Source organism: Zalophus californianus, chromosome 11 (genome assembly GCF_009762305.2).
Source record: "Zalophus californianus isolate mZalCal1 chromosome 11, mZalCal1.pri.v2, whole genome shotgun sequence".
NCBI lineage: Eukaryota > Metazoa > Chordata > Mammalia > Carnivora > Otariidae > Zalophus > Zalophus californianus.
The window spans coordinates 109,158,727-109,185,107 of NC_045605.1; the positions used below are offsets into that span (position 1 = coordinate 109,158,727).

Below are 26,381 nucleotides of genomic sequence, written 5' to 3' on the forward strand. Positions count from 1 at the left end.
ACCATTGCTCACTGGATGAGTTGGAGGGGTGGTGGATTTCTTGTAGGGTATGCAATGTGCATCTTTCCCTGTTGCTTGATTGAGGATTCTGTCCTGTCAGGGTCTGTAACTGACAGGGGATGGTGCAGCTCCCCCTTCTGGCCTCCCCACTCCACTTTAGTGAGGTTTTCCTTTATTAAGTTTCAAAGGGGAGTGGATAGGGTGGATTTTGTGGGTGCTCCTGCTTGCGACTGGTCAGGGCAAGCCCCCGAGGTCAGGCAGTTAGGAGGCAGGAAGCTCTGTCTGGTCCAGACGATGAGGGGTGTGGCTTGAACCAGGGTTATGGTGGTGAGGACGAGAGGCAGAGTGGATGCATGCGGGTACAGATGGCGGGCGGTTGGTGGGGGCACCGATGGACTTAGTGACCCCGGGGAACCAGGCGCAGAGTGTGAGTAGAGCAGGTAAAGAGACCAGCTCTACCTGCAGGAGGGGTGGGGGAGGAGCAGGATGCCAGGGCAGATGTGGAACCCTTTTGGGTTTTATTTAGTGCCCGTGCACAGATCTTTGTCTGCTTTTCTCTCCCTTTTACTTTCGTCCTGTATGGGTGGAAGTAAAAGTTGGTAAAGCGTAAATATTGAACACTCAGTGTTGGGTGTCTTCCAGGTCTTGGCAGGAAAACATCTCTCCAAAAGAACTGCAGAGCCGAGGCGTGTGTTTGCTGAAGCTGCAGGTGTCCAGCCAGCGGACCGGGCTGTATGGGCGGCTGCTGGTCACCTTTGAGCCCAGGAGATATGCATCTGCCGCGGTGCTTCCCAGCAACAGCTTTACTTCAGGTCTGTGCGTTTGTGACGTAGGCATGTGTTGCATACCACTGGTCTCCAAACTGTGACTTTTACTCTCGTGGAGACCGGCTTGCACGTGGCTAGTTGGAGAATAAAGCGTGGCAACGAAGAACCCTTAATTAGGAGTTCACCACTTATGTGGCTTTTTGGTAGTCTAGGTCTGTGTGTCCAGAATGGCAGCCACCAGCCACAGGTGGCTCTGGAGCTCTTGACCTGTGGGCAGAACACACCAGATTTTGAAGCTCGAGTACCAAAAAATTTAGACTATCTCCAGAGTCATTTTTTTTGAAATCTGATACATGTTGAAATAGTATCTGTCATGTATTGGGTTAAAAAATGTTGTCATTAAGATCAATTTACTTGTTTGTTTAAAAGAAATTTTTTTTTAAGATTTTATTTATTTGACAGAGACCATGAGCAGGGGTGAAGGGTAGAGGGAGAAGCAGGCTTCCCGCTGAGCATGGAGCCCAACACAGCCCAATCCCAGAACCCTGGGATCATGATCTGAGCCGAAGGCAGACGCTTAATCGGCTGAGCCACCCAAGCGCCCATTAATTTTTTTTTTATCACGGCTCCTAGAAAGGGTAAAACTACATGTGACTGTCTTCGTATTAGCCTTGGACCGCCGTGGTGCGGTGTGCATGGTTCTGTCTTCCCCTGGGTTCTCGTGCCCAGCACACTCGGGGTACACTCATGCCAGCCCTGCTGGAGAGAAGAGGCCGCTAAGCCACACACCGGCGTGTCTGGTGTAGCCCCCAGACCTGGAGACAGCAGCATTGCTGTGCTGGACTTGCTCTAGAAAAGTCTCCACCTTGTTTTGGTGGTGATGGGTTTTTGATTTCCTATTCTGATTTCCCAAACTCTTGCCCACGGTTGTTGGGCTGGATTTGGAGACAGAGAGGATGAAGGGCCGCTGGTTGGGATCAGGTCCTACATGTTCTTGTGAAGTGAGCTAGAGCTCATCGCCGCCCGCCCTCTGTAGATGGGGGCTGGGGACGTTAGAGCGGCACCTTTCTGCTTCGCCGTTGGGGTCGAAGGTCCGTGGGGGGGGTCCTAAACCCTGAAAACCAAAAGTAAAAATCTATTCCGTAGTATATTCAGTTAGCTGGCATTGTGGAGTGTGACCCCAGAGATTGATGAGGGGTTCATAAACAGGAAGTCAGGGGAAGCAGCATTTCTGTGGAAAATCTGATGTGTCGCTGCAACTGTTGATCAGATTGAGGTGAGGTTGTTACTTTTTCTTCTGCAGAGCAGTTTTAAAGCTCAGCTAAGAAATGTCAGTTCTATGCAGGGCGCTGGTGGGGAGGTCCCAGGAGGCATGGGGTCCTCTGTGCTCAGCCCCACAGCGGGCCCTCCTCACAGAACCAGACCCTGCCCCAGGAGCATTGTTGCCATCTGCTGCTTATCTCTATAAAGTTGGGGAAGGAGCCAGAGAAAAGGTTCGAGGTACAGATGAAACTCATCGCCTGGAGGAAAACACAGCCCAGGCTAAGAGCGTGCCTGGTGCCTGGTTGACTGTGGCATATACTTTCTGACACGGAATAGAGGGAGTGTAAATACATGAGTAGCTCTGGCTTTATCTCAGAGTGGAGTCTGTTTTGGTCAGAACTGTCTTCTGTTCCAGGTGATGAAAAGCTAAGCCAGGGATGCCTGGGTGGCTTAGTCGGTTAAGCATCTGCCTTCGGTTCAGGTCATGATCTTGGGGTCCTGGGATTGAGTCCCGCATCGGGCTCCCTGCTCAGCGGGGAGCCTGCTTCTCCCTCTGCCTGTCCCTCTCCCTGCTTGTGTGCACTCTCTCTCTCTCTGACGAATAAATAAAAATCTTAAAAAAATTTTTTTTTAGAAAAGCAAGCCAAATGGGCTTGGGCAAGAAGGACTACATTGATTGTGATACTAGAAGATTGGCTTCAGGGTTCATGGGAGGTCGCTTGGAGTTAACTTCTCTCCATTTCCTGGCGTTGCCGTCTTCTGGGTTGGCTTCCTTCTCAGGCAACACCTGATAGCAGTTCTGGCCCCGACATGCCCTCAGGTTTCTGGTCAAGCTGGACAGACGGAGGGCCTTTTCCCAGGTGCCAAGCAAAAGTCTCACTGCATCTCAGGGGCAGATTTGGTCCTGTGTTCATCCCTGAACTGTCACTGTGGCCGGAGACGTGGGATGCAGCGACTGGTTCAGGCGTAGGTTGCATGCTCCTTCCCTGGTGTCAGGGTCACCTAGCAGATGAGTGAATCACCCAACAATTACCATGGGAAGTGGGGGAGATCTGTGCTGAGTGGGCAGCAAATGACCTCTCTCCCTCCTTCACTCATGTTCCCGTTCTGCCTGGAATGTTCTCCCCTAGATGTGCTGTGGCCCCCACTTTGTTCAGGGCCCGTCTTGCTTACCTGCCACCACTCAGAGGAGCCTTTGCCATACACTGTTTCTAAAATGATGCCCGTGTCCCTCTCCATCTCCTCCTGGGCTTCGTCTTTCCTTAAAACCTTTGGTGCAGACATCTGTGTCTTGTTTTTAATCAGACCACTGCTTAGAGCAGCGCCTGGCACAGAGTGAGTAGGCACTTTAAATGTTTTATTGACTGGCATGTTTGTCTTAAACGGTTCATTGATCTCAAGTCAATTTTCATATTTAATTTAGGTGTTGGTTAAAAAACTTTTGCCGCTACTGGTTTCATTCCTAAAGAGAGCAATAGAGATAGGTTATTTGAAATATGCTGGAATTTATTATATAAAATAATTCACAGCTTAACTCTGCGCAGTGTTTGTGTAACTTGAATCTTTGTTTCTACAGGCGATATAGTGGGTCTGTGTGACGAAGGGAGTCAGCTGGCCACGGGGATCCTGACCCGGATCACGCAGAGATCGGTCACGGTGGCCTTTGACGAGTCCCATGACTTCCAGCTGAGCTTGGACCGGGAGCAGGCCTACAGACTGTTAAAACTTGCCAATGATGTCACTTACAAGCGACTGAAGAAGTAAGGGTGTGACTGGGAATCACATGTTCTTTTTCCTCAAGCACCACTCACTCACCCTGACCGCTTGTCCTGCCGGGCAGAAGGGAGCAGTTGCATTGAGTGTGGAGTCACTGGGGGCCGCTCATGGGAGACGGCAGCTGCAGGTGGCCACGCTGGGCAGGGGTTTGGGCAGGGAGTCAATGTCTGGTTTTCACCAAACTCCTAATTCTCGTTTTCTCCCCTGGCAGGGCTCTGATCACCCTAAAGAAGTACCATTCCGGCCCCGCGTTCTCACTCATAGAGGTCCTCTTTGGTGGATCAGCCCCCAGTCCTGCCAGTGAGATACGTAAGAACCTTTGTGTTTTCTTTTCTGATTGAAGTCACTGTGGAAACACCGAGAACAGCAGGGCCCAGGGTGTTTGAGGGAGAGTTCGAGGACGGGCAGTTAGAAGGCATCTCTTTTCACGTCTTTTATAAATTTCTTTGAGTGACTCACGTGGACTGGACTCTCGTGTACTCAGTGCAAGGAAGCAGCTCATTCTGTTGACTTTACAATGTTCTCTCGAATGTATCTTTGTTCTTTTAAGATGTAAGGATGTTCTAGCTCAGTGATTTGTGGAAAGAGGATGGCTGAGCACAGTCTGCGCTTAATAGTGTTTTTGTGTTTGTTTGAAAAGTCCTAACTTGGGACGCCTGAGTGGCTCAGTAGGTTAAGCGGCTGTCTTCAGCTCAGGTCATGATCCTAGGGTCCTGGGATCGAGTCCCACATGGGGCTCCTTGCTCAGCAGGGAACCTGCTTCTCCCTCTCCCACTCCCCTGCTTCTGTTCCCTCTCTCGCTGTCTCTCTCTCTCTTTCTCTCTCTCTCTCTGTCAGATAAATAAATGAAATCTTAAAAAAAGCCCCCAAAACAAAAACAACTTTCAAGTCCTAATTCTAAACACATTTGATTGTTTCTCGGCATCCTTCAAATTGAAGATCGCTTATTTCTGATGAGAAGAGTAATATAATATGTGTTAATTGTAGAATATTTGGAAATAGAGAAGCGCGTTAGCAAGGGAAACAGAGCACTTGGGAATCTACCATCTGTAGTTAGCCTCCCCAGTATTTGTGTGTATTCTAGTCTTTTCCACGTAGAGCACCGTGTCTTTCGCATACAGACATTACGTGTGCACACATGTGCACACACGCACCCCTTCCTTGTCTTTGCACTTTCTCTTATCCCTCTATGGTCTTGAAGAACCCATTTTGAGGGGAGCATGTTGTCTCCACAAGCAGCTGCCGTGATTTGCCAATCCTCCACAATCTGACTTTGCCACCTTCCCAGCATGGCCTCAGTGAACCTTCAGTCTCTCCTGCTACCTGGGGTGACAGGGCTTATCCTGCGCCCATGTGACGTCAGGCCTGTGCCGACCACCCAATGATGTGTTGGCTTTAAGCACAGGGCTGCTGGGTGGTACCTCCAGGTTCTGCACGCACTCACGTTTCAGTGTTTTATTCTGCCAAATATTTATCGAGAGGCTACTATGCGGACACTGAATTAGAAATTTATTTACTGTGTTTTAGGGAGCACGGTAAATTGTGGCTAGGTGGATAGCTAAGGAAAAGGGGTACAGTGTGGAGGGTGGGGTGCGCTGGGGCTTTGGGTCAGGTGATCTGCTGCTGCTTTTCAACTTTGTGTCCGTCTGGCCAGGCCAGCTCAGGGCGCTGTGCCCCGGCGTTCTGCTCCCTCACGGGTTGGGTGTCTCCACGCACAGGGACCCTGCAGAGCCGGACACGGAGCACAGAGCACAGGAGGCAGATAACTGGTCTTCATCATGGAAGATTCAGTGTTCACAAACAGGATTCCGAAATTTGCTCCTAATTCCTTTTTGTCATTTGTTTTTGTCATTTTGTGGGCACTTATAAAGGGGCAACATGATAGAAATAAATAACTTAATTTTTATTTATTTTTTGAGAGAGTGACAGAGAATGAGTGCACGTGGAGGGGAGGGGCAGAGGGGGAGAGAAAATCCTAAGCAGACTCTCTGCTGAGTGTGGAGCCCGACATGGGGCTCGTCGATCTCATGACCCTGAGATCATGACCTGAGCTGAAATCAAGAGTCGGATGCTTAACCGACTGAGCCACCTAGGCGCCCCTAGTAGAAATGAATAGATTCCAAGAAACATTTACTTCAGAAAGGTCTGTTATTGTGGAGCATGAGTTGGGAAACTTTTTATTTTATTAATTAATTAATTTTTTTTAAAGATTTTATTTATTCATTCATGATAGACAGAGGGGGAGAGAGAGAGAGAAGCAGAGGGAGAAGCAGGCTCCCAAGGAGCAGGGAGGCCGATGCGGGACTCGATCCCAGGACCCTGGGATCATGACCTGAGCCGAAGGCAGACGCTTAACCATCTGAGCCACCCAGTTGCCCCAATTGGCAAACTTTTTAAATAAAGGGATGGATTGTAAATATTTTTGGCTTTGTGGGCTGATGTAGCAGCCAGAGGCAGCACGTCAGTGAATGGGCATGGCTGGTCCCAGGGAAACTGGTCTCACGAAAACAGGCAGCCGGCTGCACCGGGCCTGTGGTCCATACTCTGCCTCTTCCTGTCCTGGGAGGAACCATTGGAAGCCCAAGCAGGTTGATTCTGTGTCGGCTGGCTGGCTCCCAGGGAGGTCCCGGAGCCCCGTGGTCGGCACTTCCTTCGGTCAGTGCCCCCTGACAGGAGGAAGTACTGGGGGCACTGAGCTGGAGCCTAACACTGTTGCCTCTCCCACAGAGCCGCTGCCATTCTATAACACTTCCCTGGATGCCTCCCAGAAGGAAGCGGTCTCCTTTGCGCTGTCCCAGAAAGAGCTTGCCATCATCCATGGGCCTCCTGGCACTGGGAAGACCACCACCGTGGTTGAGATCATTCTGCAGGCTGTGAGGCAGGGCTTAAAGGTGGGCCCCGTCAACACGCATGAGCTCCCCATGCCGGGCTCGCAGGTGCTCGGCTGGGTCTTAGCCTGGTCAGGAACATTCCTGCCCGTGTGCTGTGCACAGGTGACCGATCTTCTGAGACGTGAAGTGTTGTATGTTACTGTTCGCTTACATTTTTAATGGCTGAGAAAGGGTCTTTTATCCTCATCTGTGTCAACATGAGTCACCATGGATTCTGAGCATGTGGAAAATTTTCAGAAAATCTTTGTTTCTGAATGTCAGATCACGGTAAGAATTAGAATAATAATGGTCAACATTTTACTGGGTGCTTTTTACAAAACAGTTATCCTTCTGAGCACTCTCCATACATCACTCAGGTAATCCTCACAGAAACCCTGGGTGCTGGGAGCTGCTGGTACCCCCCATTTCCAGAGGACACGGAGCTAAGGGCACATGCCCCAGTCAGGAGCAGTGGGTGGCAGGGCCAGAGGTTTGAACTCGGGCAGACACGCTCTCCCGGGCTCTTGCTCCGAGCCTCCCACTCCTCTGCGGGCAGAATCGCTGCTTCGAGCTGAAGGGAGATCTGTCGCTTGGTCATGAAACTGTCCAGTAGTTTCCTACAAACGAGTGACTTGGTGTAGGCATTTGAAAACTTGAGTAAGTGATGACTCACTGGCGGGAAGCAGGTCTGGGGGTTTGATTAGATGCCTTCTCTTTGCGTAAACGGCAAGAAAGAACACAGCCCTGTTCCCGCTCAGGCCCTCAGGACACGGGGAGGGATGGCCGCGGCGCCTGCTTCTGAGGCTTGTGGGGGGCTCTCCGCCGTGCTGTCCCTGCAGCTGTCACCTGCTTCTGATGGTGGGGCTTCGGATTTTTCTCTCCTGATTGAAATCACTACAGAAAATAGTTGTAGGAGTAAGATTGAGCCCATCAGAAAGATCTTCCGTTGTTCCACTTTGTCAGATGATAAAGTGATTTCACTGGTGATGAGCTGGATGCTCCAGTCCTGAATATTTCAGGGCACGCTTTAATCTTCAAGTCCTTTTTTTCCCCAGTTGCAAATTATTTAACATTTTTGGTGTTTTGGTGACTAGGAGTTCTTAAGACCCAAGCTCCTGTAGAGTCTGCGGTAATGCGTGTCCTCTAGGCTGCACCCACCCTTGCTCCAGCTATATGTTTGCGCTCTGTCATGACCACTTGTGCACACTCTGTCCTCTTTTCTTTACTCCCAGGGCTTTTCCTTTGTTTTAGTGTGAACTGAAGTGGTTAACTAAAGAAGTCACCGAATTTGAGCTTTGCTTCCCCAGGTTCTGTGCTGTGCTCCCTCTAACATCGCCGTGGATAATCTGGTAGAGCGTCTGGCTCAGTGTAAGCAGAGAATCCTGCGCCTCGGGCACCCCGCCCGCCTGCTGGAGTCCATTCAGCAGCATTCCCTCGACGCAGTGTTAGCGCGGAGTGACAACGCCCAGATTGTCGCAGACATCAGGAAGGACATCGATCAGGCCTTCGTACGTATCTCCTACCAGCGACCGCTCTGCGTGGTTTCCGACCCGCGGTCTTTCCTTGGAGTCACTTCTGTCTGTGTTCCTCTCGCTTTTCTTTGTGTCTGTCAGTTCTTTTAAGAATTTCAAGCATTGTGGAGGCTCAGTCTGTTAAGCCTCTGACTCTTGATCAGCTCAGGTTTTGATCTCAGGGTCGTGAGTTTAAGCCCCACGTTGGGCTCCACACTGGGCATGGAGCCTACTTTAAAAAAAAAAAGAATTTCAGGGGCGCCTGGGTGGCTCAGTCGGTTGAGCGACTGCTTTCGGCTCAGGTCATGATCCTGGAGTCCGGGGATCGAGTCCCACATCGGGCTCCCTGCTCAGCGGGGAGTCTGCTTCTCCCTCTGACCTTCCTCCCTCTCATGTGCTCTCTCTCTCTCTTTCATTCTCGCTTTCTCAAATAAATAAATAAATAAAATCTTAAAAAAAAAAGAATGTCAGATATCAGGACTGCCCATTAAAAAAAAGCTCTCTCCCAGTTTTTGGTTTTTTTTAAAAGATTTTATTTATTTATTTGACAAAGAGAGACACAGCGAGAGAGGGAACACAAGCAGGGGGAGTGGGAGAGGGAGAAGCAGGCCTCCTGCCGAGCAGGGAGCCCAATGCAGGGCTCGATCCCAGGACCCTGGGATCATGACCCGAGCCGAAGGCAGACGCCTAACGACTGAGCCACCCAGGCGCCCTTTCCCAGTTTTATTAAGAAATAAAGGACTGTCTACTTTTGGTAGAAACTTGTACTCAGCATGTAATAGGGACTCAACTGTTTTCAGAGTAGGTGAGGGATCATCTTAAAGAACACATCTCTCTAAGCGTCCCCTAGATCTGGTCATGTTGGCTAGGTAATACTGGCAAGAAAATAAAAATTCAAAAACTCGTCCCAAGTTTTGGTCCGTTTTACACTCTGCCTGTGGGAGAGAGGCAGTGGTGACAGGTTACTTGGAGATTGGAGAGGTATTTTTTTTTGGAGTCCGATGTGGGGCTCGATCCCAGGACCCTGGGATCATGGGATCATGACCTGAGCCGAAGGCAGACGCCTTGGAGAGGTGTTTTATCTTGCAGTTAGGTACTTTGGAGCTCGGTGGTTCTCTGATTGGCACTCCCCGTTTGCTCGCTGTCAGCTGGCCTCACGGCCTCACGGTGGTGCCCCTCCGTGTCCTGGCCCCACAGGGCTGGGGCCATGAGTCAGCCTTCCTGTGGGCGTGGAGTAGCGGGATGGCGCTCCAGATGCCCGCGTGGGCCCAGCAGAGGTGGGGGCAGGATGAGGCATGTCATTTGAGGGTAGAGGGGGTGTAGGAGTGCACACGGATGGTGTTGCCTCCACCACAAACGTGGATGACTGCATTTCTTGTTCCCGTTGACTCAGTGCTTTTCAGGGTCTTCTTCTCCATAAGGGAGGCGCAGGAAGACCCTTCCAGTCAACCCTGCCACACTTTGTCCTCCAAAGGAGAAATCACAGGTTAGGAAGGGTGTCTTTTTTAGTATTACAGAAAGTCAGGCCTTAGGTCAGCATTTTATAGGTTGAAGAAAATTTGTTACTCTCTTGTCAAGCATGGACTAACAGCTGAAGTGTAGTCTCTCACCTGGAAGCAGCTGGAACCCAAATCCTGGGATGGCAGGTGCTCCTTCTTGCCCAGAGCATGTGCGGTGACTCTGCGCAGGGGAGGGTGGGGTTCAATTTCTGGTTTCGTCTGAGTTACAGTTCAAACCGCCGCGCGTGTCAAGGGCCTGACTCTGCCCCTCTGCCTCTCCCTGTGCGGGTGAGGCCGGCTGGGAGGCCGCAGGGGTGCCGGGCGCTCGCTTACCTGTGCGGATCTGTTGCTCCTTCAAGACAGGTTTCGGACGTGTTAGTGGCTCTCGAGAGACTTGGTGAAGTGGACCAGCTGGTTATAACCAGAAGCACTTCAAGAGCACAAGAGAGCGAAGTCATTGCAGGGTTGTGTGCACATACTTATGTGTTCTTGGCTTTCCTTCGTAGGCGAAGAACAGGCAGACCCAGGATAAGAGAGAGAAGAGTAGTGTTTGGAGTGAAATCAAGCTGTTGAGGAAGGAGCTGGAGGAGAGGGAAGAAGCTGCGATGCTGGAGAGCCTCACGTCAGCAGCCGTGGTGCTGGCGACAAACACAGGTGAGGGCAGCAGGTCCTGCCTGCCGCGGCCCCCCCCGGAGGGGCCGGGAGGTGCTCTCCTTTCCGCAGTCTGCTGGGGGGGGGCGGGGGTGTGTAGAGTTGTCCGGAAACAGTGGGTAGGATCCACCAGTGAGTGTTCCTTGTGAGGAGGTTTTCAACGAGAAGCTCCGTTTGTTTCACTGATACCAAATACAGGGATGTTCAGGTTTCCTCTTCTTTAGCGAGCGGCCGTCTTCAAGGAGTTTGTTCATTTAATCTAACTGATTGCATGCACAGGTCAAAGTTGTTCATACCCTCCCCTACTATAAAAACTGTATGTGGCATCTGTAACAACAACACTGGTTTCATTCCTGGATTAGAGATTTGGAAATCGGGTTTTCCTCCCTCCCCAGAGCTTGCTGTTACTCTTTCGTTTGTTCAGTGACTTTGCTGAGCTGATTCTGAAAGGTCTGTATCGTCGCCCCGGGTGGCTTCTGAAGCCTGCCAGCTTAGGGGGCAGGAAGGACCCCACAGAGTCCCTCCTGCTCCGGAAGCGGCACATCTGCCGGGCTTGGCCAAGGGGGCTCTGTGTGTGTGTTGGGGCGCACTTTTTACAACTCTTAGGCCTCACTTCCTGTTGTTGCGGAGCCAGGGGTGAGCCATCCGTGAGTGCTTGCGGCCTCCTCGAGTCTTGCACGTGCATGCACACAGCCTGACGAGGTGTGTGGCCCGCCGGGTCCCTGGGGACAGGCTGGAGCTTTCCTAAGCCCCCATGGACATCTCGCTCCCCGACTCTTCCTTGGAAGCTTTCTGGTTACCTCTTGTTCACTCCAGCTGTTATGAGTTGCCTCAGAGACTCTGATGGTTTTGGGCAAACGCCTGGGGGAAGGGCTGTCTGCATTAGGGGAGTTCCAAGTCAGGGGAAATACAGTCCTGAGAGTGGGATCTTCTGGGGAGCCGGCAGACAGCCCCAGTCACGGCATTTCTCTGGGAATGGGGCTTCAAGGGAGTTCTGCCTCCTCGCTGCGGGTTTTTCCCATGATTGCCGGCTGTTGGTTTCAGGGCTCCCACAGAACCGGGGAGGGGGTGCAGGCAGGGCCTTGCCTGTAGGAACACTGCAGAACTCTGTGTTCTGGCCCAGATTGAGCCACGTTTGTTTTTTTTTTTAATTATTATAAGATTTTATTTATTTGAGAGCGAGAGAGCACAGAAGGAGAGGGAGAAGCATACTCCCTTGCTGAGCGGAAAGCCTGATGTGGGACTCGATCCCAGGACTCTGAGATCATGACCTGAGCCGAAGGCAGATGCTTAATCGACTCAGCCACCCAGGCGTCCCGAGAGCCACGTCTTTTAAAACAAACACTCCCTGGGTTGCTACAAGCCTTTAGCTAATTACTGGAGTTCTGAGAAAGTTGATTCTGACAATGCTGCCAGTGTTCTTGTTGCTCTCGTGGAGGGAGAGGGTTTCCAGAGATCCTTCTCCACCTGATCAAATCTTTAAATGTGGTGCTTGCTGGAAATCACAATGCAGCCTCCCCCCCAACTCAGCAAGGTCAGCTTGTGGCCTTTTAAGTCCTCCTGTCCTGTTGGACGGGGAGCTAGAATGGGTCTCCTGGACGTGCTTCTCTTTATGCCGTGAAGTCACATTCATACTCTGAACCTGCCAAGTTCTGCCTCCTCCAGCAGCTTCTCCAGCCATCCTTGCAAACCCCATCCCTCAGGGGGTTCATCAAGACACAGGTCTGAGTCTCAAAGTCATTTGTTAAAAGCTCCCTTCCTGTGGCAGGCACCTTACGTACTTTGTGTTAGTACGTATGTAGCGTATTAGGATTTGGTCATCTTAACGGCCCTGTGAGGTTCAGGTGGTGCCCACGTTTGTAGATGAGGAACAGGCTCAGGGTGGGTGGCCTGCCCGGGCCCACTGCTGGTTATGAGGGTTGGCGTGGGGCCCGGGTCTTGCTCACACGTGAGCTTTTGCCATGGCACGGCTGTTCCAAGAAGGAGCTGGGGCTGTGGTTTTGTGTTGTCAAGTACGCGGGGGCTCTTCCCCTCCCCCCCAGATTGGTGCCCAGTTAATTGTTGTGTGTGTCCAAGAGAACATCTTACGGGGGAATTAATTAAGCTCTAGATTCAGAAAATGGTACAGAAATAATACTTAGAAATCAGACACCCTTCGAAGGCCTTGGTCCCAGCCCCAAGGGGTGATTGATTCTGGTGATTGGGAATGTTGGGGTGGCCCTTGCCTAGGAGCACACTGCCCTACACTGAAACACAGGTGGCCTGGAACAAGAGGTTTTTAATGTTCTTCCTGAGTGTTTATTCCAAGATGCATACTTCTTACACAGTCTTAATGCCAGACTGGATTCTGAACTGACTGGCCTGTCGGTGTCTCTTTCGGTGCGGTCGCAGCCTCTAGGACGCAGCTAGCACCTTCTGTGAAGGCTTACGGTTCCAATTTCACCAGGTGCTTCTTCCGACGGCCCTCTGAAGCTGCTGCCCGATGGCCACTTCGACGTGGTGGTCATCGACGAGTGTGCCCAGGCCCTGGAAGCCAGCTGCTGGATCCCCCTGCTGAAGGCCAGGAAGTGCATCCTGGCTGGAGATCACAAGCAGCTGCCCCCCACCACGGTCTCTCACAAGTAAGAGCCCTGCCCGCGGTGCCCTTCCCCGCCTTCACCCGCCACCCCTTCAGCCCGACCTGCGGCGCCGCGGCCCAGAAGCCCTGCCGTGCCCTCCTCTGCGTTTCCTGCCCGTTTTATTGCGTGCGCCGGTTTAGGTGTCAGGTGGGTCAGGCCGCGTGTGCCCGAGCTCGGGGGTCGTAGCCGCCACGCACATCTCTGTAGGCTCAGCACCTGGCACTGTGCCCAGTCCGGGCCAGTTGAATGGAGTTTCCCTGGCGAGGCCAGCAGGTCGATGTGCCCATTCCCGCCGGGTGGGGTCCGAGAGACGGTTGCTTCTGTGGGCGGGCCGACTGGCCTCTGGGTCGATCAGCTTCCGGCCTGGCGTGGAGTCTTTAGAGTCCTGACCTCTGGGCACATCCTGCCACCTAGGCCACAAGGAGCGACTCCGTAGGCTCCGATCCTACACGCTGTAGATGCAGCAGCGGTCCCTAGTGTTGTGAGCAAGCTCGGCCGCCCCCAGCCCTCGCCTCACCTCATTCCTGCTGCTCCCCTCATCCACTGCTGCGGCCACCCTGGCCTCCTCTGCCCTTGCTGTCGCCGTCCGGACGGCTCCTTCCCGGACATGGGGTGGCCTTGCTGTCCTCCACTCAGTACTCTCTCAGGTGAGCCCCCTTCCTGGCCCCCCGGGACCACCCTGTCTCAGCGCTTCTCAGTGTTTCTGAGCACGCATCCCTCCCCTTCCCTCGCAGTGGTGCGTGTCGGTCTGTCCATTCCCTGGCCATCTCAACTAGGATGTGAGTCACATGCAGCCGGGGCCAGGGCTGGCCTTGTGTCCGTTTGCCTGGGGCCGCCCACCATCCCCGAGGCGGGGAAGGCCTTCCCGCGCAGGTGGCTGTCTTCTCGTTCCGCTGCCGCCTGAGACGGTCCTCTCCTTGGCCGTGAGTGTGGACAGGTCCCAGTGGACCTCGGAATGCTCCCTTGGTGTTCTCTGATGGCCAGAAGTGGAGCCGTGCTAGCGCGTGTTGGGTGGAACCCCGCCAGAGGGGAGTGGGGCCCCCAGGCAGAGGTGCATTAGGTCAGGACCCCTCAGAGAATCTGGTTCCTCAGAGCGGGCACGGTCCAGGTGGAGATGGGGGGCTACGTTTGGGAAGTTTGTCCTGGTGGGAGAACCGCCCCCCAGGGTGGGAGTCAGCGTGGAGCCTCCGGACAGGGGATCCGTGGGCGCTATTCAGCGACTTGTTCCGGAGTGCCAGGGGCCCTTGAAAGGGAGCTTTGTCCTCCACAGACCTTTGTGTGGAGAGCGTTTGGATCTGTGCCCTCAGAGCAGGGACGCCCCCTCCCCTGTGGGGGGATGCGTGCTGGCTAGCTCTCTGCGAGCAGTTGGGACTGGGAGTGGCAGCTGCTTTGCTCGTGTCTTTGGTGTGAGTTGTTTTCAGTAGGTGTCTGTACTGGAAGAGGTTGACCACGAGGTCTTACAAGCTTATAGAGCCAGGACCCCTGAAGTACGATTAGGAACTTTCCTTCCGTTTTAGTATCACCGACTCAGTGGGAGGTGGTGTGCCTTCATGGTGAAGAGGAGCGCCAGGCTCCAGCTCCAGGAGCTGCAGCTCACTGGCTGGGCGGCCTGGGGCTGGTCACTCCACCTCTCTGTGTTTCACTCCCCTCCTGGGGAAGTGGGAAGCACAACACAACCTCCTAAGGTTTTGTGAGGATACAGTGAATTAATAGGGGGTAAGGTGTTAAGATGGAGTGAACGTTAGTTGCAGTTATGATTAGCAATGGGTTACTTGTGGCTGAAGTATGTGGGAGTTTAAATAATGGATCTGTAATGGCTTGCTATTGCTACTGGAACAAACTTAAACAACATGGATTTATTGTGTGTGCTTTTGAAAGCTGGAGGTCCAAACTGTGTCTCTGTGGGTTACAGTCAGGGTGTTGGCAGGGCAGCTCCAGGGGAGGGTTCATTTCTTAGCCTTTTCCAGCTTCTGGAGGCGCCTCACTGCTTCACCTGGGCCCCACCTCCTTCTGTAAAGCCAGCAGGCGGCGTCTTCAACTCTCCATCTCGTCGTGTCTTCTGCCCTGACCCTGACCCTCCTGCCTCCCTCTTGGAAGGCCCCACTTCGCCCCACAGTGGCCCTTAACTTCGCACACACAGGTCAGGTCACATGTTCGCAGGTCCCAGGATATGAGGACACAGGCTTCTCTGAGGTGACCACACCCTTAATTTTAGGTCAGAACTTGGTGGGGGCGTTGGGTTCTGAGGCTTGAGCACTGCCTTCCTCCCTGGCCCCTGGTTTCAGGCCGGACTCGGAGACTCAGGCTCTGCTTTCCGGTTGCTGTCTTGGTGCAGGGCTGCCCTGGCGGGGCTGTCGCTGAGCCTGATGGAGCGCCTGGTGGAGGAGCACGGTGCGCGGGTGGTGCGGACGCTGACGGTGCAGTACCGCATGCACCAGGCCATCATGCAGTGGGCCTCGGACGCCCTGTACCACGGGCAGCTCACGGCCCATCCTTCTGTGGCTGGGCACCTCCTGCGGTGAGTGACTTGGTTCTGCCCCACCTGGCCTGCCCTGAGTCCCTCGGGTCACCCGAACCATGTTCAGGAGAGATTTAGAGTCAAAGTCACCTCTGAGGCTAGTTTTCAGGAGGGGAGAGGGGCCTTGCTCCTACACTTGGGGTACCCAGTGTCTGATGTTCTTCACGCCCCTTGTGTTCCCAGTGGAGCAGCCCCGTTCTCCCGTGGGAAGAGCCCATGCCCAAGGGGGTGACGGGAGATGTGAGTTCTGTGGTTAGGACCTCAGCTCTGCTTTATTGCCCTGGCCTCACGAGTTCAGTCTTTCTCCGTGTGCAGGGACCTCCCAGGAGTGGCTGCCACGGAGGAGACCAGCATCCCCCTGCTGCTCGTGGACACGGCCGGCTGTGGGCTGTTTGAACTGGAAGAGGAGAACGACCAGTCTAAGGGGAACCCCGGTGAGCTTGCTCGGATGGGGCCGGCTTCCTGGCTTACACAGACCCTGAGCTCCTCTTCGTAGAAACCAGAGTGTCTGCGGTTGTCCACCTCGGACGAGCTGAGTGAGGGGAGAGAAGAGGGGAGGTGGGAGCCCGTCCCCGATGAGCTGGGGGGTTCGAGCCGGACGGGAGCGCTCACAGCGCCCTTCTCAGTGGGCGGCACTGGTTCGGGGGGAGGAGTAGGCCTGGGAGCGCGTGGTGGCCCAGCTCTGCCTGCTCAGCCTCGGGTGAGATCCTTACTCACCCACGGCGCCAGCCTGCTGGGTCGCACACTCAGCACTGCGGGGGTAAACTGAGGCTCAGCTGCGTGGCCTGCGTCTTCGTTGGCTAGATCTGCAACCCTGCGGCTCAGGGCATTACCCCAGGCACAGTGTAAGATCTGCTTGTTGAATTGGGCGGAGAGCTGAAGGAGCTAGCACGAACGACGGGGATCAGCGCGGGGTGACCTGGACTGACAGCCTGCTTGCTGCCCTCCAGGTGAAGTGCGCCTCGTCAGTCTGCACATCCAGGCCCTGGTGGACGCTGGTGTCCAAGCGAGTGACATCGCCATCATCACGCCATACAACCTCCAGGTGTGAGGGGCCACTTTGTGTGTTGGGGCGCAGTCACCCCCAAGTGCCTAAAGGACGGGGGTCATTTAGTGTCTCTGTGACCGTAAACTCCAGGTGGAATAGACCACCTCACGACTGGATCTGGGGCTCACATGACATCAGCAGGTGTCTCCGTCTGTCCCTTGTACTTGCTCTGCCACACCCCTGCCCCATCCTGATGTCAGCTGGCTTCCCTGGTTGGCTTTGTTTTCTGGACAGCTGCCGGGTGGCCCAGGCTGTTTTGGGCTGGCGCCATCCTTATAGGGCTGCCCCGGGGACTGCTGGTCCCTTCACGGCATCTCCCACAGGGTCTCAGCTTTGAATCTCATGAGTCTGGCTCAGGTCCCCATCCCTGAGCTGGTTCCTGTTGCCAGAGCAGGGTCCTTGCCCATCTCTGGGCAGGAGGGCTGGCTCTGCTTCCTGGGCTGAGCGTGGGATGGGCAGTTTCTTTTTTTTTTTTTTTTTTTAAAGATTTTATTTATTTATTTATTTGAGAGAGAGAGAATGAGAGATAGAGAGCACGAGAGGGAAGAGGGTCAGAGGGAGAAGCAGACTCCCCGCCGAACAGGGAGCCCGATGCGGGACTCGATCCTGGGACTCCAGGATCATGACCTGAGCCGAAGGCAGTCGCTTAACCAACTGAGCCACCCAGGCGCCCAAGGGATGGGCAGTTTCTTGAAGGAGGATCGGGGTGCTGCCTGTTACCTGGAGGAGGGGTGGAGGCTGGGCCAGTGGGAGCAACCATCACTTGCTCCTTTCTTTTCGGGGTTTCTCGTGTTTTCTCTCTCGGTGCCTACGTGCTTATCGGTAAAGCCTGTCTTTCTTAGTGGGAAAACGCAGCTGTAGCAAAGTATCATGAGGTCTGTGGATCGGCTGCCACCCCTTCCTGGTTCACAGGCATCACCCAAAGGGGCGTCCGAGGCAGGTGGCTTGTCACCTGAGCCAGAAGAAATGACATGATGTCAGTGCTGGGGTGTGGGGCCACGTCTGACCTGTTCAGGTGCTGCTTTGTGTGTTCACTGAGCTGTCAGGCGGCGGTCATGGCTGTTCTGCGGTGTGAGGCCCTCTGCTGAGTCCACGGGTGGAGTGTCGAGGCTGCCCTGGCCTGAGCTGAGCTGAGGACCGGCCTTACTTGGTGTTCCAGGTGGACCTGCTCAGGCAGAGCCTTGCCCACAGGCACCCCGAGCTTGAAATTAAGTCCGTCGATGGCTTCCAAGGCCGAGAGAAGGAGGCTGTGGTCCTGTCCTTCGTCAGATCCAATAGGAAAGGTACGTGGGGCTCAGCAGAGTCCTCTGGGGCACCGCAGACGGTGGACTGGGGTTCTGCTAGGGGCTGTGCCGGGCAGTGCGAGTGCGGCCTCTCTGAGCTCGCCGTCGGGCTGGAGGCAGGCGAGAGAGTGGGCAGGGAGTGGGGGGCAGTGGGGCCCTGACGGAGCCCACTCGGGGCCAGTGCCGCAGGGGGCAGGAGTGGTCCCTGGGCTGCTGCGGGGGTGGGGCCCGGTGCTCCGGGCAGAGGGGACAGCACGGGCGTGCGGGTGTGCCCTCGGGGACCGCCTGGATGCCCTGCCCAGGCCGGGGAGGCCCCTGAAGCACAGAGCTTGGTTTTTGGCCTCAAGGTTAGCCTCAGGGCCTGGCTTTTATACTGCTCCGGTTTGTGGTTATTCCTTTTGGTGGTGTACTCAGAAACGGTTTGTCTGGGCTTTGTAAGGCACCTTCAGTGGAAGGCTGAGGACGGATAAGAGAGTGGGGAGGGGGTGGGGGGGAGCTAAGGTACTGGAGCGCCCCTCATGCTTTCTCCGCTGCCGGCTGCGGTCACTCTCTGGACTGGGCTGAGGGAGGAGGTCGTACTTGGAGATAAGCGGTGGTTCGGTAGCTGCCACGTCCAGGCCACGTGTGGTGGAGGCAGATTGGGGAGCCCTGGGCGGACGGTAGGATGCCGCGCAGGGGGCGGTGTGGGGGCGGGCTGGTGGCCGGTGGAGGGAGGGGTGTTTGGTGATCCCCTTGGTGATCCTTACTGCTCGGGTGCAAGAGTCCGTTTTCCATTCCTTCGTCTTGGGTCCGCTCTGCCACTCACCCCTGCCACTCACCCCTAGGTGAAGTGGGCTTCCTTGCCGAGGACCGGCGGATCAATGTTGCTGTCACCCGCGCGCGGCGCCACGTGGCGGTCGTGTGTGATTCTCACACCGTTAGCAGCCACACCTTCTTGAAGACCCTGGTGGATCACTTCGCGGAGCACGGGGAAGTGCGCACGGCCTTTGAGTATCTTGACGACATCATCCCTGAAAACTACTCCCACGAGAGTTCCCAGGGCCACGGCCGAGCTGGCGCGAAGCCCCACGGCTCTGCGGCGTTGGCCAGGAAGCCTCCTGGGGGCCGGCCGCGGGAGGGGGCCCAGGAGGCCAGAGCAGCTGAGGGGCTGGAGCGGAGGAGGCCGGGTGGGAAGCCCTCAGGCCCTGAGGTCCCTTCTCAGCCCAGGCTCAACGGAGGCAGCCCAGAGGGAGCCGGGAGCGGAGACCGTGCAGAACACTTCAGAGCCAAGATCGCTGAGTTTGTGGCGAGTGAGAAAACTCAGTTGGAGTTTCCTGCTTCCCTGAACTCCCACGACAGGATGTGGATCCACCAGATAGCCGAAGAGCACGGGCTGAGGCATGACAGCGCCGGGGAAGGGAAGAACAGGTTCATCACTGTGAGCAAGAGAGCCCCGCCCGCCCTGTCAGCCCTGCAGCCTCCAGCAGGGGCCGGCAGCCAAGCCCCTGTCAGGCCCACGGCCCCCGGCCCCACACAGACCAAGCCCCCTCTTGGGGAGCAGAGCAGTCAGGACCCCCTGAATCTGAAGGCCCTGCACCTGGAAAGGCTGCAGAGGGAGAAGAGCAGGCGGGAGCGGCCAGCCAAGGAGGGGCCGGCCAAGGAGTGGCCAACCAAGGAGGGGCAGCAGGCCTTGCGGTCCGGGCTGCGCGCGTTACCAGAGAAGAAGAAGAAGAAAGAAGCAAAAGGTAAGTGGGTTCATCTAATGGGAATACGGGCCTGGTATCCCCTTAACTGGGGTGTTTGCCCCACTTGAAGACCGCTTGTCACCCTCAAAAAGGTTCAGGACTTCTTGGTGCTACTGCCCTGATTCTGCATCTTGCACCTTGTTTTTAACTGGTTTGGTGTGAGCTCCTTGAGGGCAGTGATTGGTTACAGTGACCTTGGCGTCCCCAGGTCCTCAGGCAGGGCCTGGCAGGTAGGAGGCCCTTGGGGTGCACTTAGTGCAGGGGAAGAGCCTGGAAGAGGAGACGAGGAGACGAGGGCAGTGGACAGGAGCCCTCGGGCAATCACAGACCTCCGTGCTGGGCTTCATCCTTGTTCCGCTGGGACCCGAGCGGGCTTATAGGCCCGCTGGCCCGCGTCCCGGCTCCCATCCTGCGCGGCGGTGGCTGCGCACTGGCGTGCTCCATGGGGCTCTCTGCTCTGCCCCCCGTCCTGCACTGTGATTGAGCATCCATGGGCACTGAGCTTGAAGACCTGGATTTTCTGGAGGTCTCTGGGTCATCTCTTCAGCTGTTGTTGCTCTCTGAGCAGGACCACCCCAGCCATGCACATTCTCTTTCTTTCGTTGAGTTCCTGTGAGCAAAGCTGCACGGGCATGACTCCTGGTCTTAGAAAGCAGCTGCAGGGCCTGAGGCTGTAGCTGATTCGTTATGTGGGATTCAGTGCGTAGCTCCTACGTGCCCAGCTCTGTGCTGGGAAGTAAGGTCACCCCTGCTCTCCAGGGCGATGTTGTGGCAGAGGGAGGAAATGTCACGTGCCTTTCTAAACCACAGCGAGGGGTGGTTAGTACCGTGAAGGGCAGGTGCTGGGACACTGACGGGAGGACCTGGCCTGCCTTCTAGGGGTGTGTGGTGTGCTCACTTGAGGACAGAGCGTCCTGGGGAGACTTTGCCCTGTTTAGGCGATGGTAGCACCACTCAGTTTTGAAGCGTTCATTCAAGCAGCTACCTTCAGAATTCACTCTCAGGCTCCGAACGTGGTCTGTCCAGTTGGTCCCCAGACTCTGCTGAGGTCCCTGCACCTGAGAAGCAGAGGCCAGTCTGAGCAGGCCCCGGGACCATGGCTGGGGGCCCCTTAGGGAAGGGTGCCACTGAATGCATCAGGGGCTGCCTGCCGCGCAGGAAGGCTGGGGGAACGACAGGTGTTGTGGGGTAAGTGGTCAGGGCTCTGTGAGGCCTCATTTCTGGGTTGGGGCCTGAACACTGCGTGCCTGGTCCCTGCGCCCTGTTTCCTGAAGATGCGGGCGAGCGATGAGCTCCTTGGCAGGCCTTGTCCAAGCCTCCTGCTACTGCTTCTGGGCCTCAGCATGTCTGTCCCTCCCCTGCCTCGGGTGCCCGTGTGAGTGCAGTAGAGCCTGGCATCTCTCAGCCCGTCTGGGGAGGTGGGCTAGGGGCACCTCCCCATTTGCAGGGGACCGTGGCAGAGTTGCACCCGCCTGGAGGGACTGACGTGGCCGTGGCCGTGGCGGACGGAAGCGCCGGCAGGCCAGTGGGGCTGAGCTCACGGTTTCCCCTGGGTCCCCTCCACGGCCAACCGTCCTGACCCGGGTGCCTGGCACTGTGGCATGCCGCCGGCACGTCTTGTCTGTGCCCGTGCCCCAGGTCATTGGTGACAGCCGCCTAGCAGATGCCTTCCCCGTGTTCCCGCGTGTCCACGCACAGGTGTTTGGGCTACGGGTGTGTGTTTCACAGAACTGCACTTCTACGTGATCTCGTGTTTTTCTTCCGCTTGTAAGCATTTTCTGATAACTTCAAAAGATTTCTACATACCCGGTCAGGAGCGCTGAGGTCCCCTAACATTGTGATCTGCGAATACACTGTGGTTCATCTGAATACGCTGTCGTTTCCCTGGTACGGTTAACATCGTAAGGAGTTTAGATGTTTTGTTGATGAAAGAGGATGGACTTTTCAGGGGCACTTTCCACGCACCGCCAGCCCTTTCTAGGAAGTCCGCACGCGGTCCACACCTCCCGGCAGGGACTGGTTATTAGCTCGCTGAAGGAGGGCCGCTCTAGGCTGCACAGACACCGAGCATGACTGAGGGTCATTTGCCTGTTCACTGTGAACTGAAATCGGGAAGCTGGGCGCGGCAGCTCGGTGGGGCAGCCGTGAGTCTGACGTCTGTGTTCTTCCCTGTTTGAGTGGCCCCTTTCTTCCGCTAGGACACACGGCTGTAGATTTGCCCGGTGAGGAGGACTTCGAGGCCCTGGTCGCAGCCGCCATCAAGGCTGATAACGCGTGCAGCCTCGCTAAGTGCACGGCCAGCGTCGTGACCGTGGGCCAGCTCTGTCTGCACTGCGGCCGCCGCTACTGCCTCAGCCACCACCTGCCCGAGGTACGGCGGCCCCTCCCGGGGTTCAGATGGGGGGGGGGCGGTGTCTGCAGGGCTCTGGGCAGATGTGCTCCTCACACCAGCGGTGCCTGGCTGCGAGCACTGGGCATTTCCGATGGACGGACGTAGACCCATGCTTTGTTTTGAATGCATCAGGGTGTGAGGAAGTAAAACGTTATACTTGCCAAGTTACAACCAATTTGGTGGGAATTCTGGGCAGAGAGGGTCGTTGGGGTCCGTCAATGATTAGCCTAGGGGAGGTGGGAGGTGGGGCCTCTGGCCTGCGGTCTGAAATGGGCTTCCTGCCCATTTTTGTTCATTTCTTGAGCCCATTTGGATGGGAATCTCCTTTGCCAGGCATGGGGAGCTGGGGGCCAGAGCAGGCTTCATCTCTGCCCTGGGTGGGGCGAGGACCTGTGGGACCTGGGTGTGAGACCACGTCTGGTGCCACGTGCTGACCATGGTGAGGGAGGACCCAGTGTCAAGCTGGTGGCAGGGGTGGGGGCTGGGCTGGGGAGGGCATGTGTGAAGGCCCCAGTGAGGGAGGGCCTTTGTGCAGCTGGGAGCAGAGCAGGAGGCAGGGTGATGAAGTGGAGGCTGAGAAGTCTGTGCCCTGAGCAGTTGAGCCCCGGTTCTGGAGGCTGTGGGAGCCCTGAGGGTTCAGCACCACCGTGTTGCTGGAGCCCTGCCTGCAGCACAGGGAAGGCTCAGGGCGAGGCTGGGAGGTCCTGGGGTGGGTCGTGGAGAGCGTGGAGCAGTGGGCTTGGGCCCTGGACAGGTTGTGGGTCATGATGGAAAGGGGAAGGAGGGCCCAGAGGGGCCCTTGGGTTTCTGGTTTGGGCCGATGGGACGTGGCAGTGGGGCTCTCGGAGGCGGGTGGGTGGGGCCGGTGTGGGGGAGGGCATGTGGTGCCTGGGGTGTCACCATCCTGGATGAGCTGCATGGGGGTCCTGGTGGGACCCCGCTCTGGGTCAGGGGGTGTAGCTGCTTGCCAACAGGGAGCTTTGCCACCTCTTAACCTAGAGAGGGCCTCCTCCCGGGCAGGGGCTCCTCTCCCTCCCCCGCCCCTCCTCCCCCTTCACTTGCACGCACGCACACGCTTTCCCTTCCTGACACGCACCCGTGCGTGCACAGTTTGTATTCGTGCCTGTTGACAAAGTGTGTGGTGTTTTGGAAAGCTGTTCATCTAGAACGTTTAGAAATCGTCAGGTGCGAGGTTTGGGTGAGCAGCTTGCGGTACTGGCACAGGCTGTGTGGGTCCCTGGTGCGGGGCGGTGGGAGGTGCCAGACCCTGGGCAGCTCTCGCTGCAGGAGCAGCTCCCGGCCCCTGAGAGCACATGTGCCCCATGTGGCCGGAAGTGTCGTGGGGAGCACCAGCACCGTGTCCCGTCGGACAAGATGTGCTGGGTGCGGGCAGGGTCACAGGTCCCTCTGCTCTGAGATGGGTTCTGTGGGATGAGGCTCTGCAGAAAGGGCACAGGGTTGGGCGGCGGGGACTGGGCCGCAAGCACCAGCTCTGTCACCTGCCCTCCTTGTGACACGGGCAAATGAATTCTGCCTCAGCCCGAGCCACTCTCCCCACACGTGCAGTGAGCAGTGTGCCTTCGCCCTCGCCCCCTGACCTGGGGGTGGGATCCTGGGCCACGTGGAGAGGTTGGCACCACCCGGCTGTCTCTGGGAGAGCTGTGCCAGGCACCCTGTGGGCCTGGGGCCGCCCAGAAGGGGCAAGGGTGAGGACACCCCATGGGTGGGGGGGGACAAGCACGGCGAGGGTGGCAGGCCGTGGGGGTCTCGGTGAGCCACGCACAGGGCTGGGCGCGCCGATGAGTGAGGTCCAAACTGGGTCCCACCTGGCAGTTCCCAAGGGAACACCCTTGGTCTCTGCGGCGGGTTAGCATGGGCTTTCTAGAAAGAACCCGGGACACGCACTGGCTGTAGTGCCTGGCACTGGGCAGGCTCGGAGGGTTTCCTTCTGTCTTTCTTCCTGTCCTTTCAAAAACAGAAGGAGTTACCTGAGAGTTTTCTGGAAACATGGGGGCACTTCATCGGGTCGGGCTCCTTTTGGAGCGCCCACCACAGGCCTAGCATTGGGGGCAGATTAAAGAGCGCAGCTTTTGGCCCAGAGGGGACAGTGGTTGTACTTGGGCTGTGTGCTCAACGAAGGGCAGCGTGGCTGCTGGGGCACGTTGCCAGTGTGTTGATGTTCTGTTCAGACACCACTGCCGGCGGCCGTGTGTGTGTGTGCGCGCGTCACCCCCCGTCAGGGAGGGTATGGGGATCCGGCCCTGCGCCACCATGTGCACAGAGGACGGTTGGGGCTGAGCTGAGGGCAGGGGTGTTGTTGCTCCCTCGTGCCCCCCACCCCAGCAGCCTGCTGGTGAGGACCAGGTCCGGCTGCAGGAGTAGGGAGCCCCTCCAAGACCTCGTGCTGGGGCTTCATGGTCCCCAAGCTCTGCAATGGGCAGCACTGCAGGGCCTTTGTCCCCGTTTGGCTCACCACTGACTGCTGTGTCCCCCCCAGATCCATGGCTGTGGGGAGAGGGCTCGTGCCCACGCCCGGCAGAGAATCAGCCGGGAAGGAGTCCTCTATGCCGGCAGTGGGACCAAGGACAGGGCCCTGGACCCAGCCAAGAGGGCCCAGCTCCAGAGGAGGCTGGATAAGAAGCTGGATGAGCTGACCAGCCAGAGGAAGAGTAAACGGAAGGAGAAGAAGTGATGGGCGAGCTCTTCACACGCAGCTTCAGAGCTTCTGTTTTTGAAAAAAACCTGTGAGGGCGAGCAGGGCTGCTTTCTGCTTTCTTGTAGCTGCTCCCCGTGTCGGTGTGCAGCCTGGCCCACCTGCCTGTACCAGAGCCGGGTGGGGCACGGTGTCTATGGGAGGAAGGGTGTGGTTTTGGACCCTGGAGATGAGCTCTTCTAACCAGCTCTTGGAGGAGGGTGCCTGGGGCATGTGGTCATTGCCCCGTGGCCCTCTCTCTGGGCTTGGTGTGGGTCGGTTCGGGCAGGTCCCGTCCCTCTTCTGCCCTGGACCATTTCCTGGTCTCTTCTTCCTTCCCAGTCACAACCAAAATCCCACCATCTGAATCTTGTGGGGTGTTGCTGTCCCAGCCCAGTGCCCCCTCAAGCTTCGTACAAGGAAATTCCCAATGTTGGGGGCCGGCCAGCTTTCAGGCCACCAGAAGGAGGGAGAGCACCTGAAAAGTCAGATCACGCGTCTGAGACGCCGGGTGCCTTCTCCCGTGTGTCCCCACGCAGCGACTTCACTGAGGCCGGTTTCCGTCTGTGCCCTTTTCCCTGCCGGCTGCAGTGACCCGTCCTGGTCATGCAGGGCGGCGGACACGGCTCAGGCTGCCCCGGCTCGGTCTGGAGCTGTCCCCGAGGCGTGTGGCCTGAGCGAGCCCTTCGTGTGTGGCGGTCGCAGGAAAGAGCTGTCCCAGGGCAGCAGCGCGGCCGACACGAAGCCGAGCCCTCCGACAGGTGTTCCCCAGCGATCTCTGCCGGCTGCTGTAGTGGGGAGAACCTCAGGCGGATGTCACATTTTAGTCTCAGAGTTTTGTTTGTTTAAGTGGGCTATAAATTATTTAAGAGTAAAATAAAGATCTCTGCACACCACCCGTAGTGTGGTTATGTGTCTACGGTGAATGCGCTTCCCCCTTTCTGCTCCCTGTCCCTTTCCTGGAGTAGCCCGGGGCTCAGGGTGAGCCCACGTTTGCTCCGAGCCCTGGGCATCCGGAAGGTGCTGGCAGTACTCGGAGCAAGAAGGTGGGCATGCAGGGCCCCTGTGGGGGCCTTGTCCCCGTTCACAGGTGCCAGAGGGGAGGAAGAATCCTTGGCTATTCTAACAGTTAGAACCAAAGCTTGAAATCGGGAAGGCTGGGGTTGTAAGCTGGTACAAACCAGCCAGCCTCTGTGGAGAGGTGGTGGGAGAGAGGCTGCTGCCCCAGGAAGAAAGAGGCAGGCAGTACAGACGGCGCCTCCCTGGGGGCTGCCTCCCGCTCACGTCCACGGCCCCGGGTCTGACTACCTGCTCTCGGCCGACTTGTAATGTCCTCTGCCCGCCCCCCACCCAGACCCCCTCACACAGACCTTGCACCTGCTGACCCTAAATGCCATTTGTGTGTCTGTGACCGCAGCTTCCCTGACCAGGCATTCAAGATGTCTGTGTTGTCCTGGGGATGCCTGGGCGGCTCAGTCAGTTGGGTGTCTGCCTTCGGCTCAAGTCATGATCCCGGAGTCCTGGGATCGAGCCCCGCATCGGGTTCCCTGCTCCGGGGGTGGGGGGTCTGCTTCCCCTCTGCCTGCCGCAGAAGCGGTGGGGACCCCACGGCAGTGTGTGTTTGAGGGCCACACGCAGTCCACTGGTTCGTGTTGGCACAGGGGGTGCTGCTGCCTGCAGGAGCCATGCGGCGTCCCGGATGGCTAGCTGCAGTTCTCACTGCCCCCAGCAGCCTGTGGCTGGTGGTAAACAAGATCGCAAGGTAGCGA

At 56.6% G+C, this 26,381-nt stretch overlaps 1 protein-coding gene across 1 annotated transcript in view; it reads left to right on the plus strand.

Annotated features, from left to right (window-relative positions):
* IGHMBP2 (immunoglobulin mu DNA binding protein 2) overlaps positions 1-25,508 on the plus strand; it is a 27,221-nt gene extending 1,713 nt beyond the window's left edge. Inside the window, exons 2-15 of the mRNA XM_027579280.1 lie at positions 643-812; positions 3,607-3,790; positions 4,018-4,115; positions 6,534-6,697; positions 7,984-8,184; positions 10,193-10,340; positions 12,784-12,958; positions 15,291-15,473; positions 15,789-15,907; positions 16,424-16,518; positions 17,681-17,804; positions 18,629-19,528; positions 21,727-21,899; positions 24,418-25,508. Coding sequence (XP_027435081.1) covers positions 643-812; positions 3,607-3,790; positions 4,018-4,115; positions 6,534-6,697; positions 7,984-8,184; positions 10,193-10,340; positions 12,784-12,958; positions 15,291-15,473; positions 15,789-15,907; positions 16,424-16,518; positions 17,681-17,804; positions 18,629-19,528; positions 21,727-21,899; positions 24,418-24,612 — 2,929 coding nt within the window. The 3' untranslated portion in view covers positions 24,613-25,508. The remainder of the gene's footprint in view (positions 1-642; positions 813-3,606; positions 3,791-4,017; positions 4,116-6,533; positions 6,698-7,983; positions 8,185-10,192; positions 10,341-12,783; positions 12,959-15,290; positions 15,474-15,788; positions 15,908-16,423; positions 16,519-17,680; positions 17,805-18,628; positions 19,529-21,726; positions 21,900-24,417) is intronic.
* The last annotated feature ends 873 nt before the right edge of the window (positions 25,509-26,381 follow it).